At 40.9% G+C, this 12,771-nt stretch overlaps 2 protein-coding genes across 3 annotated transcripts in view; one reads left to right on the plus strand and one right to left on the minus strand.

Annotated features, from left to right (window-relative positions):
• Window positions 1-12,187, plus strand: pofut4 (protein O-fucosyltransferase 4). The gene is made up of 4 exons (XM_081383292.1): window positions 1-150; window positions 2,617-3,289; window positions 7,177-7,799; window positions 10,850-12,187. The coding sequence occupies exons 1-4, from the start codon at window positions 8-10 to the stop codon at window positions 10,995-10,997; spliced, it is 1,587 nt and encodes a 528-aa protein (XP_081239418.1). The 5' UTR covers window positions 1-7; the 3' UTR covers window positions 10,998-12,187.
• Window positions 12,171-12,771, minus strand: part of znf185 (zinc finger protein 185 with LIM domain) — a 17,117-nt gene continuing 16,516 nt past the window's right edge. The window contains exon 25 of one of the 2 annotated variants that reach the window (XM_081383281.1): window positions 12,171-12,670. In XM_081383281.1, coding sequence (XP_081239407.1) covers window positions 12,572-12,670 — 99 coding nt within the window. In that variant the 3' untranslated portion in view covers window positions 12,171-12,571. The remainder of the gene's footprint in view (window positions 12,671-12,771) is intronic. The other variant, XM_081383282.1, reaches the window with a different exon arrangement.

The following is a 12,771-nucleotide window of genomic DNA, read 5'->3' on the forward strand; positions in this document are numbered from 1 at the left end:
GGCAGTAATGCTCAGCTTTTCCCTCTGGCATTCCTCAAAGCAGGAAGAGCACTCACACGCCACAGCATCATTCCTGATCCTGATCCTGATCCTACAGGAGGAGAAACAGTGGGAAAGCAACAACACAACATGCGTCTGTCCTGAGCTAAAGTAAGAAAGCATGGGAAACGAGCGGCTGTGTTTGTGGGAAATGTGTTTGTAGATTCTTCTTTGGCTGTGCTTGTAACACAAAAGGCATTTTTAGAAATAATAGTTGCATATGGTGCCCAAAATTATTATTATGTAGGCTGAATACTGAATTTTGGTACTGTGATACTCAAATATGTTGACTAAATGCGGCACCTATAGGTTTTGAGAGCACAATGCCCAAAATGCTGAACAGTTAGCCTAGCCCTAGATGACTGTGTTTGCACATCTTCTTCTGTTCGGTCACTGCATGTTTATTATTAAGTCACTTCATTAAAACACTCTGAATATTAAACAGTGCTCAGCGCTAAGGGTTATTTACTCACACGGATGGGTCAGCGATTCAGATTTTTACTTGCCCAAAGTTTTCACTGGCCCTGCTAAAAATAAATAAATCATTTAAAAAATAGTTTTCGTTGTTTCTGACCCATGTAACCTTGTGTCCTGATAAATAAGGTTGTTACGACACTAATATGTTAGATACCAGTGTAATTTCTCAATTCTTTATTTCAATATACCAAGGCAGAAACTAGGCTAATATGGTTTAAATGAACAAATTAAAAGAAATAAGACCAATAAATACAACAGAACAAAGATGCCAATGAAATAAACATTGTTTTAAGTTCTTCAGGTTAATCTAGCAGTTGCTATTAATACAGAAATACTACAGAAATGAGGGGATGAATTGTTAAAGGGGCAGTTCACCCTAAAATCAAAATTAAGTCATTGTTTACTCACCCTGGCGTTGTTCTAATGCTGTGTGCCTGTCTTTCTTTCTTTTTAGGGCCACAAAAGGAGAATTGAAAAAAAAAAGTTCTATATAAAGGCAGTGAATAGCGACTTCTTAAAAAGACGCAAAAGTATCCCAGAATGATTCGCTGCGACACGTGTCGTATATTACGAGTGTTCTGGGGGTTTATGATCGGGTTTGGGGAAACCAAACCGAAATGTAATGTATTATCAACCCTCTACGGACACACTGAGGCTAAAGTCGCTATTGGCTAATACAATTTTTTTATTTTACTCGCCAGACTTTTTACATCTTTTTTTTTTTTTTTTTGCATCTTTGCAAGAACAATGTAAATATAATAAAAAAATGATAAATCTAGTATAAAATGTACATTTTAAATGCTATTAAACACAAGTAAACAGTGTGTAATAAAATAAGAAAAATAATGAAACTACAAGCAATAGCACAAATAAGCACAATAGAACAGATACAAATGAAATAAACAGTGTTTTTCAGGTTGATCTAACAGTACAGATAATCTACAGCTAGATTAGTTACAGATATTGAATAATCAAATTTGAAATAACACTGCATAGTCTTCACTGTATTAATTAAATATAGATTAGGCTAATCCTTATTAAAGTTACAGAAGTTATTCAGTCAAGGAATATTAGGCCTCTGTCACTTTAAGAGCTAATGCACGGATCCGATATACTGATACACGTGCGTTTACTATCTCGACTGTTCACGTTCACTAAAACATAACTGTCTGTTTACTAGGATGCTCGCCAAGACGGATGTTTTGACCTTATTTTCTGTGAAATTGTCTGGTCAAGCACAAGACGTGGTGAAAGTGCTGTCAGACGCAGTTTTCTGAGTGAGTGCTTCGGATGTGCGAGTTTTTTCCGTGTCTTTTTTCGCTTGAATGTTTAAAATGGCCAGGCTTAAAAACACACACAAATGATACACTTTAATGACGATGCAGCACTGGCCCAATCGGGACAGCGTCAGTTCTCCTTACATGGTATGTGTAAAAGCCTCTCTCATTCTCTCACTGTGTGTGTGTGTGTGTGTGTGTGTGTGTGTGAGAGAGAGAGAGAGAGAGAGCGATAGAGGGCACGCTGTCAAGCAAATTTATTTATTTTTGCCTCAAACTGTGACTGAAATCGTACAATTTACTAGCCAATGTCTAATTAAAGAAATGTTTTAGTCGCCTAGCATTAAATTTGGTCGCATATGCGAGTGATTTTCTTGCATTGTTGAGGGTTGGTAAATGATGACTTAATTTTCATTTTAGGGGCTGTTTACACAACACAGTTCTCAACTAAAAATGTAAAACTTTTTATCCGTTTTGACTGTTTGTTTACATGACTACAGCGTTTTGTGTGCCTGAAAACCCAAACTTTTGAAAACGGTTCTTTTTTTAATTCAGCATTTCTTCTCTGATGACGAGGGCGGGGCAACCTGTCACTCACATGAGATCCACCAATAGCAAACCACAACCATCCAATCAATTCCCCACAGACAAAATGAAGCCCCGCACACATTTGCTCTTGTTTGAGAAGCACTATGTTTCACTCAGATATACGGCATAATAGTGCAACCTCTGTTTCATGCTGGCTTTAATAATATTCACAGTCCGGTGTGGATGAAGTTTACGGGTGCAGGAAGTGTAACTCGCGTGTCCTTTCCCTCCTCAGGTTGGCTATGGCGCTCCGCCTGTGGATTATCGCGGCGTTCCCGCTGTTCTGCAGGGCACAGGGGCCGGGGGACGCAGGGGACGGGGGTGTTTTCCAGCCCCAGAGTGCCCTCACCGACATGGAGTTCGCCTCAGTCAGCTCCTACCGCGGCCCTGGAAACACTGACCCTCGGCCCAGCAAAGAGCTGCCCATCCTCCTGTGGTGGAGCGCCAATCTCTTCCCACACTTCCCAGGAGACACGGAGCGCGTGGACTGTTCCCGCTCGTCCTGCCTCGTCACCAGCAACCGGAAAGTTCAGTTGTATCGTCGCACGGCATCCGTTATTTTCTACGGCACAGACTTCCGTGCGTACGAGGCTCCGCTGCCACGAATGCCCCATCAAACCTGGGCGCTTTTCCACGAGGAGTCTCCCATGAACAACTACCTTCTGTCGCACAGTGTTGGGATCAGGCTGTTTAACTACACGGCCACGTTCAGGCGGGAGTCGGACTATCCGCTGACGCTGCAGTGGTTGCCCTCGCTGGATTATCTTCTGGCGCCGCCGGCTGTCCCCCTGCTGGAGAAGAACCGCTGGCGACGGGCCGGTCTCGCCCCTGTGCTCTACATGCAGTCCCACTGCGATGTGCCTTCGGACCGGGACCGCTACGTTCAAGAGCTCATGAAGCACATAGAGGTGAGTACCCCCTGTAGTCAATCAGTCCAACTCCACCAAACTGACATATTTAACGTTTTTTCTTTGGAAAAAAAAATATTCATGCCTTAAAATATTTTGAATGTAACTCGACACCCTTGCCTCATTTATATGAATATGTAAATGAGCCCCACCTCCACTCACTCACTCGCTCAGCTCAGAGATCCACTGGTTGACGATCACACGTTGATCTGATTGGTTACAAGGTAGTTTGTGACGTCAGAAACACCAGCGATTTCAAAGCGTGTTTTTGAGACTGTCTTTGGTTCACTGCAGTTTTAAGGAGGACTCAGCAATGCTGTCGACTTATGAATTTACACATGGTTTGTCTTAAAGCATATTAAAAACACCACATAGACACATAAACAACATTAAAAGCTGGATTTTCACCACATGGAGACTTTAAAAGATATCAAATGCAAAACATCAGTTTTAATTTTTTCATACATTAGTAAAAATATTTAAATGGAAAGTGCCTTAGAGACCTCAAGAACACCATAACACAGGGCTCCAGACTGCGACCAAATGGTCGCATTTTGCGACCAAAATTTGAGAGTGTGCGACTGAATTTTACACCCAGTCGCACATGTGCGACCAGTAATTTATTTTTTTATTTTTTCACGTTAAACGTGGAAGGGGCGCGTCCAGGCCCGGCTGCAGGATGAAATGACTGAGGGGGCATGTGAAATTGTTAAGGGGGCTTAACTTTATACCATCAATGAACAATACACACTGATAACTTGCTTACTAAAAAAGATAAGCCAGCGTCATTTATTATGCATATATTAACCCTTTCACGCTTAATTTTAATATTCTAACTGACTCCCCATAGTGAGTTTTTTCAAGGCGACTGCTATTTTAGAATTTAGAACGTTCCCCCCTTAATGTTTCCATGGCGACGCGTCATATTTGTCACGTGACACACCGCAGACGTATCGGTTTTATTTCCTTTTCCCTTTTTTATTCAAAATATTCACAAACTTGCTTACCATGTCATCAACTATCTGATATTCCGATTCTCAAAAATGTGTATGTGAGTGTGTTTGGTCATTTAAAACCCTTTATAAATAATCTTGATCTTCTTGATCTATAACGTGAGATGGCTGTTTCTTTGCGCCGCAGTTCTGAGAATCCTGTGAGTCATCAATTTCTCCCGAAATACATGCAAGAAAGTGGAATAGAAGAATAGAGTAAACTACTTTATAGTTACTTCCACTGTGTTTGTCTGATGTGAATAACACACGTCGGCAAATTATATTTGAATAGATTATTATTGCTGCTTCCACAGACATCAGTGTGTATTTTACAAACTCCAAATGTATTGTTTTACTAGTGCTTATGTGTATTTAAATGTCTGAAACCTAAAATAAACATTATGAGGTTGAAAACACTGCATTACTGTGATATATGACAGCGCTGAGCGCGTCCGTCTCTGGCTCAGCGGCGCCAACCAACGCGCGAAAGCACAGTTTGAATCTGGCAGTTATGTCACGTCACTGAACATTCTAAATCCCATATGTGGGACCGTACTCTCAGGGGCACAGAAAAAAAAAAAAAAAAATCCCATATATGGGACTGTACAGCTCAAAAGGTTAAACATTTCATTTGTAACCATGAATACAAAAATGAAACTGAGGGGGCACAAATCAGATCTGAGGGGGCAATGCCCCCTTTTGCCCCCTCGTGGCGCCGGGCCTGGGCGCGTCAATGAATCTGGAATGTGTGGCAGGCCAATGAGTGTGAGAAGAATAGGGAATGGCCACTGTAACTGGCTAATGTGTGGAGGGGGAGGGTCCTAGAGATAATCGAGCGCGCGTAAACGTCCGTGGGAAGGAGACGGAGACAAATATCAATGTCACGGACAGACACAATCGGATGATGATGATTCAGAGTCAGAGGTTTGTAAGGTGATAAAGGCCTGAACCCACTATTTTCGGGAAGACTGGCTACGAGAATTCAGCTGGTTGAGGTACTGTAAGGAGATGAACTCCATGAGCTGCGAATGTTGCAGTGGCTACCCCAGAACTGCGGGGAAAACGAAGTTTGCAGACAGTGCAGGCACTTCGCAGTTTAAACACTCAATCTCAGCCTCAAGCATAGAGTGTGCCGTGACATGTTAATAAATAAAAACAAAATGAAAGTGGAAAAAACTGCGCTACTCAGCACTCATTCTGCTTCACAGACCGTTTAATAGTTCGAACCAATAATAGACAGCGCAGAGCTCCTCTCGCCAGTCGCGGGCCGATCGCGATCACGCGAAACAGTTACATCGTGGAGATCCAGTGAAGAAATCCATTGAGTTCGTGACAGAATTAATAACATTGCTGCGAGATCCAGTGAGAAACATTAAGATTTGACGCAGAATTCTCTGTTATAAACCATATAAGATCAAACAGCGCTGACGTGGAAACCAGGAGAAACATGTGCAATGAGCGAACAAGTTATTGAAGGCTTTAGGTCCACAGATCAGCAACAATCACCTTGGATTTACTGTAGTAACACTAACTGTAACTATGGTATACTGTGGTTATAACAGTAGCCTACACATATTTTTCCAGCACTTCAAAACTATATTATCATATTTAAATGTTATTTTTAATAATGTGTTGACCAAACATTTTTTGTTCATCCTTTAAAGACCTATTTATAAAACTAAAAGTTTCAAGAAGTAGGGAAACTCACACTTATTTAAAAAAAAAAAAAAAGATAAAGATTAAATTACTATTGTAAACATAGCTGCAGAGGACGCTTACTGGCTATTTTCACTCCCTAATATCTATTTTGTCACTCATTTTGCTTTTGAATTAATATTAAGACATTATGAATGATAATAATTAAAGTTAACTTTATCTATACACCTCAAATTAAGCTCAGTGCTTTGTCATCCCACAGTGCTACCAAATACTTTCTGTAGAACTTAGTGCCGCTGCCCTCAAATGTTAGTCTGGAGCCCTGTGAACTTAAAATAAAACTGCACATTGTAATTTCTGTACGTTAAGGCTATTTATTATCAAAGCATTTGTCAGTAATACAGTTATTTTGGGGGAAAATGTGAATAATTGCATTGCAAGGTGATTTAAGGTGTGCCCCTAAATTTTCTGCTTGCGCTCCTAAAATTTTAAGTCAGGGGCTACAGCGCTCCTAATAAAAAAAGTTAGTCTGGAGCCCTGTAACACCTTAGCCCCAATTTGCTAGTTTCAGATTTTTAGCTTCGGAGGTTGAGTCCATCCATCCAGATCAAATATGTTTTTGTTTTTTATCTTAAAACACTAAAAACGAGTTCACACCAAGGAGGGTAACTACTATTATGATAATGATAAATATGTAGGGCCAGATTTACTAACATCTCGCTCCAGTGCAAATCCTCTTTTGGCGTTAGAAAACTACTGTCAGGATTTACTAAAGAACGCAGTGTAACTTTTAGGGCTGCACGATATTTAATATCTTTATAATTATATAACCTACATACGTGTTTCACATTCTTTTTGTGAAAAGAAAACATCCCTTCAACTTCTGAAAGTGAACATCAGTGTTTTACTGTGGCATAAGAAGTGTTATTTTGACATCAGTGTAATCCACAGGGGGTTTAGGGGTTCAGGTTATCCTACATTAGGTTTATTTAACAACAGAAACTGATTAATCAAATGTAAAATAAAACACTGCTTAGTTTTCACAATATGCATTATATATATCCTGATTCTTATTAAAGCTATAAAAGTTATTCAGCCAAGAGCAGTGAGTGATTTTCTCTTTGTCTTTTGTTCATGACCCCAGTTATTGCAAGCCGTTGCGATATGCATATCTCGATATATACATTTGCGATATTTCGATATATTGTGCAGCTCTAGTAACTTGTGTCTCCTCCTCAGATTGACTCGTATGGGAAGTGCCTTAACACCAGACCCCTGCCCGAGCACCTGGAGGACACGAGCACAGCCACCGGGGAGGACGCGCGCTTCATGCGCTTCGTGGGCCGCTATAAGTTCCACCTGGCGCTGGAGAACGGCCTGTGCCCGGACTACATGACGGAGAAGCTGTGGCGGCCCATGCACCAGGGCTGCGTGCCCGTGTACCGGGGCTCGTCCTCGGTGTCCGACTGGCTGCCCAACAATCACTCCGCTATCCTCGTGGATGACTTTCCCTCTCCTCGAGAGCTGGCGGAGTTCTTAAAGGCTCTGGATCAAGACGACGAGGCGTACTCGCGTTACCTGGAGTACAAAACGCCCAGTCGCATCACTAACCTGCGTCTGCTGGAGGGGCTGGAGAGCCGAGAGTGGGGCGTCAATGACATGAGCAAACCCAACTACCTGAACGGCTTCGAGTGCTTCGTGTGTGACCGGGAGAACGAGCGTCTGGCGGCGGTGAAAGCGCACCGGAAGAACCCGAGGCTGAACCCGCCTCCTCAGCCGAAGATGGCCAACAGCTCACACATGGGCTGCCCGCTGCCCAGTCCTGGACACGGACCGCTGGAGAGCCTCGACCCGAACGACAGGTGAACACTGCTCTCCCAATCACCATTTGATAAATCTGTGCATTTCACTCTTAAAGGCTCACTGAAGTGTCTTGACCGCGCAGCTCTGTGTGACTTAATTTCCACTGAAACAGGAAGCTAAGGCGGGACGTAATGAAATGGCTCCTCCCCCTTTTCAAGTAGCCAATAGCGTTTAGTTTCCCTCAGTAACGACTGCACCATGGAGGCGAATCCGAGCGCTGATGATACGCTGAGTTCAGTAGTAGAGGTGAGAATGAGTTGTAGTCATTTCGTTCTTAACTAACGTACAGTCGGAAAACTGAATAAAACTCGAGCTTGAGCAACCGAACACACACTCCAACACACATGTGACCCTGGATCACAAAACCAGTCACGAGTCGCACGGGTATATTTGTGGCAATAGACAACAATACATTGTCGATTTTTCTTTTATGCCAAAAATCATTAGGATAATAAGTAAAGATCATGATCGATGAAGATATTTAGTAAATTTCCTACCGTAAATATACAAAACATGTATTTCTGTGAGTGAATGCAGCACAATTGCAAACATAATTTTTTTTTGCACCCTCAGATTCCAGATTTTCTATAGTTGTATCTCGGACAAATATTGTCTTATCATAACAAACCACACATCAATGGAAAGCTTATTTATTCAGATTCCAGATGATGCATAAATCTCAGTGACTGGTTTTGTGGTCCAGAGTTATATATTTCTCTGTGACGTGTCAACGATCACTTCGGCCAGGTGGTGTTTATAGCAGAGGGGGCGGAGCTTTAGATTCTAGAGAGCATTTGATTGGACACAAGATGTGATGAGAAGCTGAAGCCTGCGGTGATGTCATAAAAATCTAATATCCATTTTAGCAGAAGTGACAGACTGTAAGTTTTGAATGCCTATCTCTCCTAAATGTGAATATTGTCATTGTTTTGGAACACACCAGCTTATTCATAGCCTTAAAGGGTTAGTTCACCCAAAAATGAAAATTCTGTCAGTAATTACTCACCCTCATGTTGTTCCAACCCCGTAAGACTTTCGTTCATCTTTGGAACACAAATTAAGATATTTTTGATGAAATCTGAGAGCTGGATCAGTCCTCAACAGGCTTATGGACACTATAACTTGCTGGCCCAGAAAAGTTATTAAAGACATCGTTAATATAGTCCAAGTGACTCCAGTGGCTCAATCTTAAGTTTATAAAGCGACGAGAATACTTTTTGAGCGCAAAAACAAACAAAAATAACGACTTTATTCCACTTTTCATTTCCTTCTCTCTGGGACTCGAGTCTTTTCACGTAGTGTTTAAGCGTAGCGCGTCTGTGTTGCACGTCACCACGTAGGCTCACTACTGGGCGACTCTGGTCATGTGTGATACGTGGTGACGTGAAACACAGACGCGCTACGCTATTACACTATGTAAAAAAACTCAAGGTCCAGAGAGAAGGAAATGAAAAGTGGAATAAAGTCATTATTTTTGTTTGTTTTTGCGCACAAAAAGTATTCTCGTCGCTTTATAAACTTAAGATTGAGCCACTGGAGTCACTTGGACTATATTAACAATGTCTTTAATACATTTTCTGGGCCAGCAAGATAAGGTGTCCATAAGCCTGTGGAGGAGTGATCTGGCTAATAGATAATTACTGACAGAACTTTCATTTTTGGGTGAACTAACCCTTTAAGGCTGATATATTCATACTAAAATCTAAAAAACTTAAAGTTTTATTTCAGGGGGCCTTTAAGAGTGTGTGCGTGTTTGGTTGGATTAAAACAAACTCTGGTGCGATTGCTCTGTTCTGAAGAAGTGTGAACGCTGCCATCTGAACCCTGGTGCACACCAGACTAACTCTGGTGTGGTTCGAATGAAATATGAATCCAACAATGACCAAAGACACCTGAACAAACCAAAAACAGGACGTGATGTCACAAGATGCGACCCTAAAAAGGACAGAATGCTCAGACATACCTGGTGTTTCTCATCATTGGCGCTACTAGGGGTGTGTGATATATGTTGTCTGCGATAATATATCATTTAATATAGTTAATCAAAATCACACTAAGAGTGCCAATATTTTCTCCAAATATTAGCATGTGATTTTGATTAACAAGTTCAGTTAATATTAAGTAATATTAACATTTTAAACACAATATTGCCTGTTTTTGCTCCATTTCACCAATGAAAATAGTTCCAAACAAAAGCACAGGACTGTTTTGCGTCTCACGAACACATTACTGAATGAACGCATCAGTTGAATGACTTGCTGCTGTTTATATTTCACATTTATAGTTTCTTTTCAATATTCAGCATTTTATGTTTAAGACATGAGAACATTATTTCTGCATGTGTAAGTGCAGGTTAAACTCATCGATGTTCCTCTTCATTAAACAGTCTTATTATTCTAATATAATTTATCGATTAAATGTAAGAATTTGAGACAAAATATGATGCATACATTTAATTAGGTAAAAAAAAAATGGCTTTATAAAGGTAAAAGATCTATGTAATCTGTCACTGCTGTGCCCACCTCACAGAATAGGAAGGAGATCAGGAACTTTAGGAGTCTCTGTCCATGACAGAGGTACAAACACAATAACACTCAGAAAATTATCCTCAAATTATGGATACTGATAAAATCCCAGAAAGTATTGAGATACTGTTGCCCATCAGAGTTCAGGCGTCAGAAACGAGTCTCGTCGCAGCAAATCTTCATTTGTGTGCAAATGTTTTACTCCTTCACACATTTTATAAGCTCTTCTCCAGTTCTCGATCATATAAACATGCATACGAGCAGCATGCAGATTATTATTTTGTTCTGTGTTAAAAATGACAGTGGATGCTAAGAAAACCAGGACTAAATGCATTATTTCTTCTTTTGGTCCTGATCAGAAGGACCAAGAGAACTGAACTACTACAAGTGTGAACACAGCCTAAACAAACATGTTGTGACTCCTGTTTGATGTTGCTGTTTCAGCATTGGCAGCTGATGATGAGTCTGTGGTGTGTGTGTGTGTGTGTGTGTGTGTGTGTGTGTGTGTGTGTGTGTGTCCTCAGCTGGCTCCAGATGTGGCCGCAGGACTACTGGCAGAGTCTGGATCAGGCCGAGGGTCTGGAGTCGCTCATCCGACACAACGAGTCCGAGCCGTCGCGGCTGTGGCAGCACATCCAGAGCATCGCCGTGAGGAGAGCCAGGCGACCCTGAGCTCACGTCCCGGGGCAAGCTCAGGACAGGGGAGTGTGTCTGGCGGCAGTCGTGATTCGCCACCCATGGCGGATGAGCCTCTCTTGAAGTTTGTGCACATATTGTGATATTTCTAACTAAACGGACACACTCACAATCAGTAATCTCATTCCATGCCGATATTTCCCATCAGTATTCTGCATTATATTCACTATGAACGCTTATGTTGCTCTGAGGGCGTCTCAGTCGCTCAGGCTTGCTCACAGAAGGATCTCAGTTATGATCAACATTTATTTGCATGAGTTTTTAAGAGAATCTCACGAAATGCATCAGGTCACATTTTTAGGGATGCATGATGTCACCATATCGGTATCGGCCGATATATGTTTATTTTTAATGTTATGGTTATCGGCTCGATAAGAAAATTTGGCCGACATATTAAAGCCGATGAATAATGGATTATTTTCTTCTCTTCAGATGCGCACTGTTCATCATGGTGGTTTAAATATGAGTCTGTCATATCGGCTACATACAGTAATGAGAACATCATAATTGTGTGTTTTGGACATGGATTTTAATGGTGAGACTTTTGTTTTTGTAATCAGGCTCGCAAACATTATATAAATATTTGGATTTAGATTTATCGGCTTGTATATATCGGTTATCGGCTCTCGGATATAAAGAATTATCGGTGTTGGACTAAATGTTCATATTTTGCATCCCTACACATTTCACCTCAAAAATCAAAAGGAAAAGATTGTTTTAGGACTTGTGTGTGGAGAGGAGAGGGGGTTGACTTTGTCATGAGAGTTATATATTATAACTCGTCTATATATTATAAAATAATCAAATGCGTCCTTTATGTATTGTATCTGGATTATTTTTTAATGGTGATGCAGCATTTCTGAATTTTTTTTTTTTTTAGTAGCATTTTTCACATTCCAGTAATGTAAATGTGTTGTGGATGAGGGGGAGGTTGTATATTAAAGTCCTGAATATGTGTCAATAAGCACATTTTCCTTTTGATTTCTGACTGATATTTGACCTGCAGTTGTTGAATTATTCATGTGATTTTCCTATGAAACTCCTGAGACCTGTTGTTTATATCTTAACTGTTTGCATACCTCAGTATTTTTTTATGCAATATTTATATATTTATATTTTCTACTGCACAATCTTGTAACAAAACAATAAAATGAGAATACAACTTTATTCATGAGTGTTGCTTTACAGTAATTCTGATTAGCGATGCAGGATACATATTTTCATAATGAATCATTACATCAATAAGATAATTTCTTCAAAATGGTTTCCGGTGATTAAATAGGACGACGACACATGCATTCTTACTGTCTTGATGGCTAAACATTTAAAGGAACAGAATAAAAAATATCCAAAATAGCGTTCCTACTATTCTAGCTCTAGAAAACCTTGTGATGAACATGTTCAGAAGCTTCTCCACAGTGTTACAGGATATGCTTGCGTCAGTGAGGGAAAGGAGGAGGAGCTTGTGTTGGTCACGTGTGTGTGCTGTTGAGATGTTGAGATGAGACAGTCACGTGTGTGTTGTGTGTGTGTGTTTGGGGCAGATCTCCTCACAGCACATTGGAGTAGCAGCTCTCGCAGTGAACCGTCCCGCGGTGGAGGAACATGTTGTACAGCAGATCTCCCATTGGTTTACTGCAAATGCCACACTAGGGTGGGGAGGGAAGACATTTAATACACATTTTCATGATGTCATACAGGATAGTGTATCCCAAACAAGCATCCAGCATATTGTGCCATACAAATGAGC

This window comes from Scardinius erythrophthalmus (genome assembly GCF_964197995.2).
Source record: "Scardinius erythrophthalmus genome assembly, chromosome: 13".
NCBI classification, from domain to species: Eukaryota; Metazoa; Chordata; class Actinopteri; order Cypriniformes; family Leuciscidae; genus Scardinius; species Scardinius erythrophthalmus.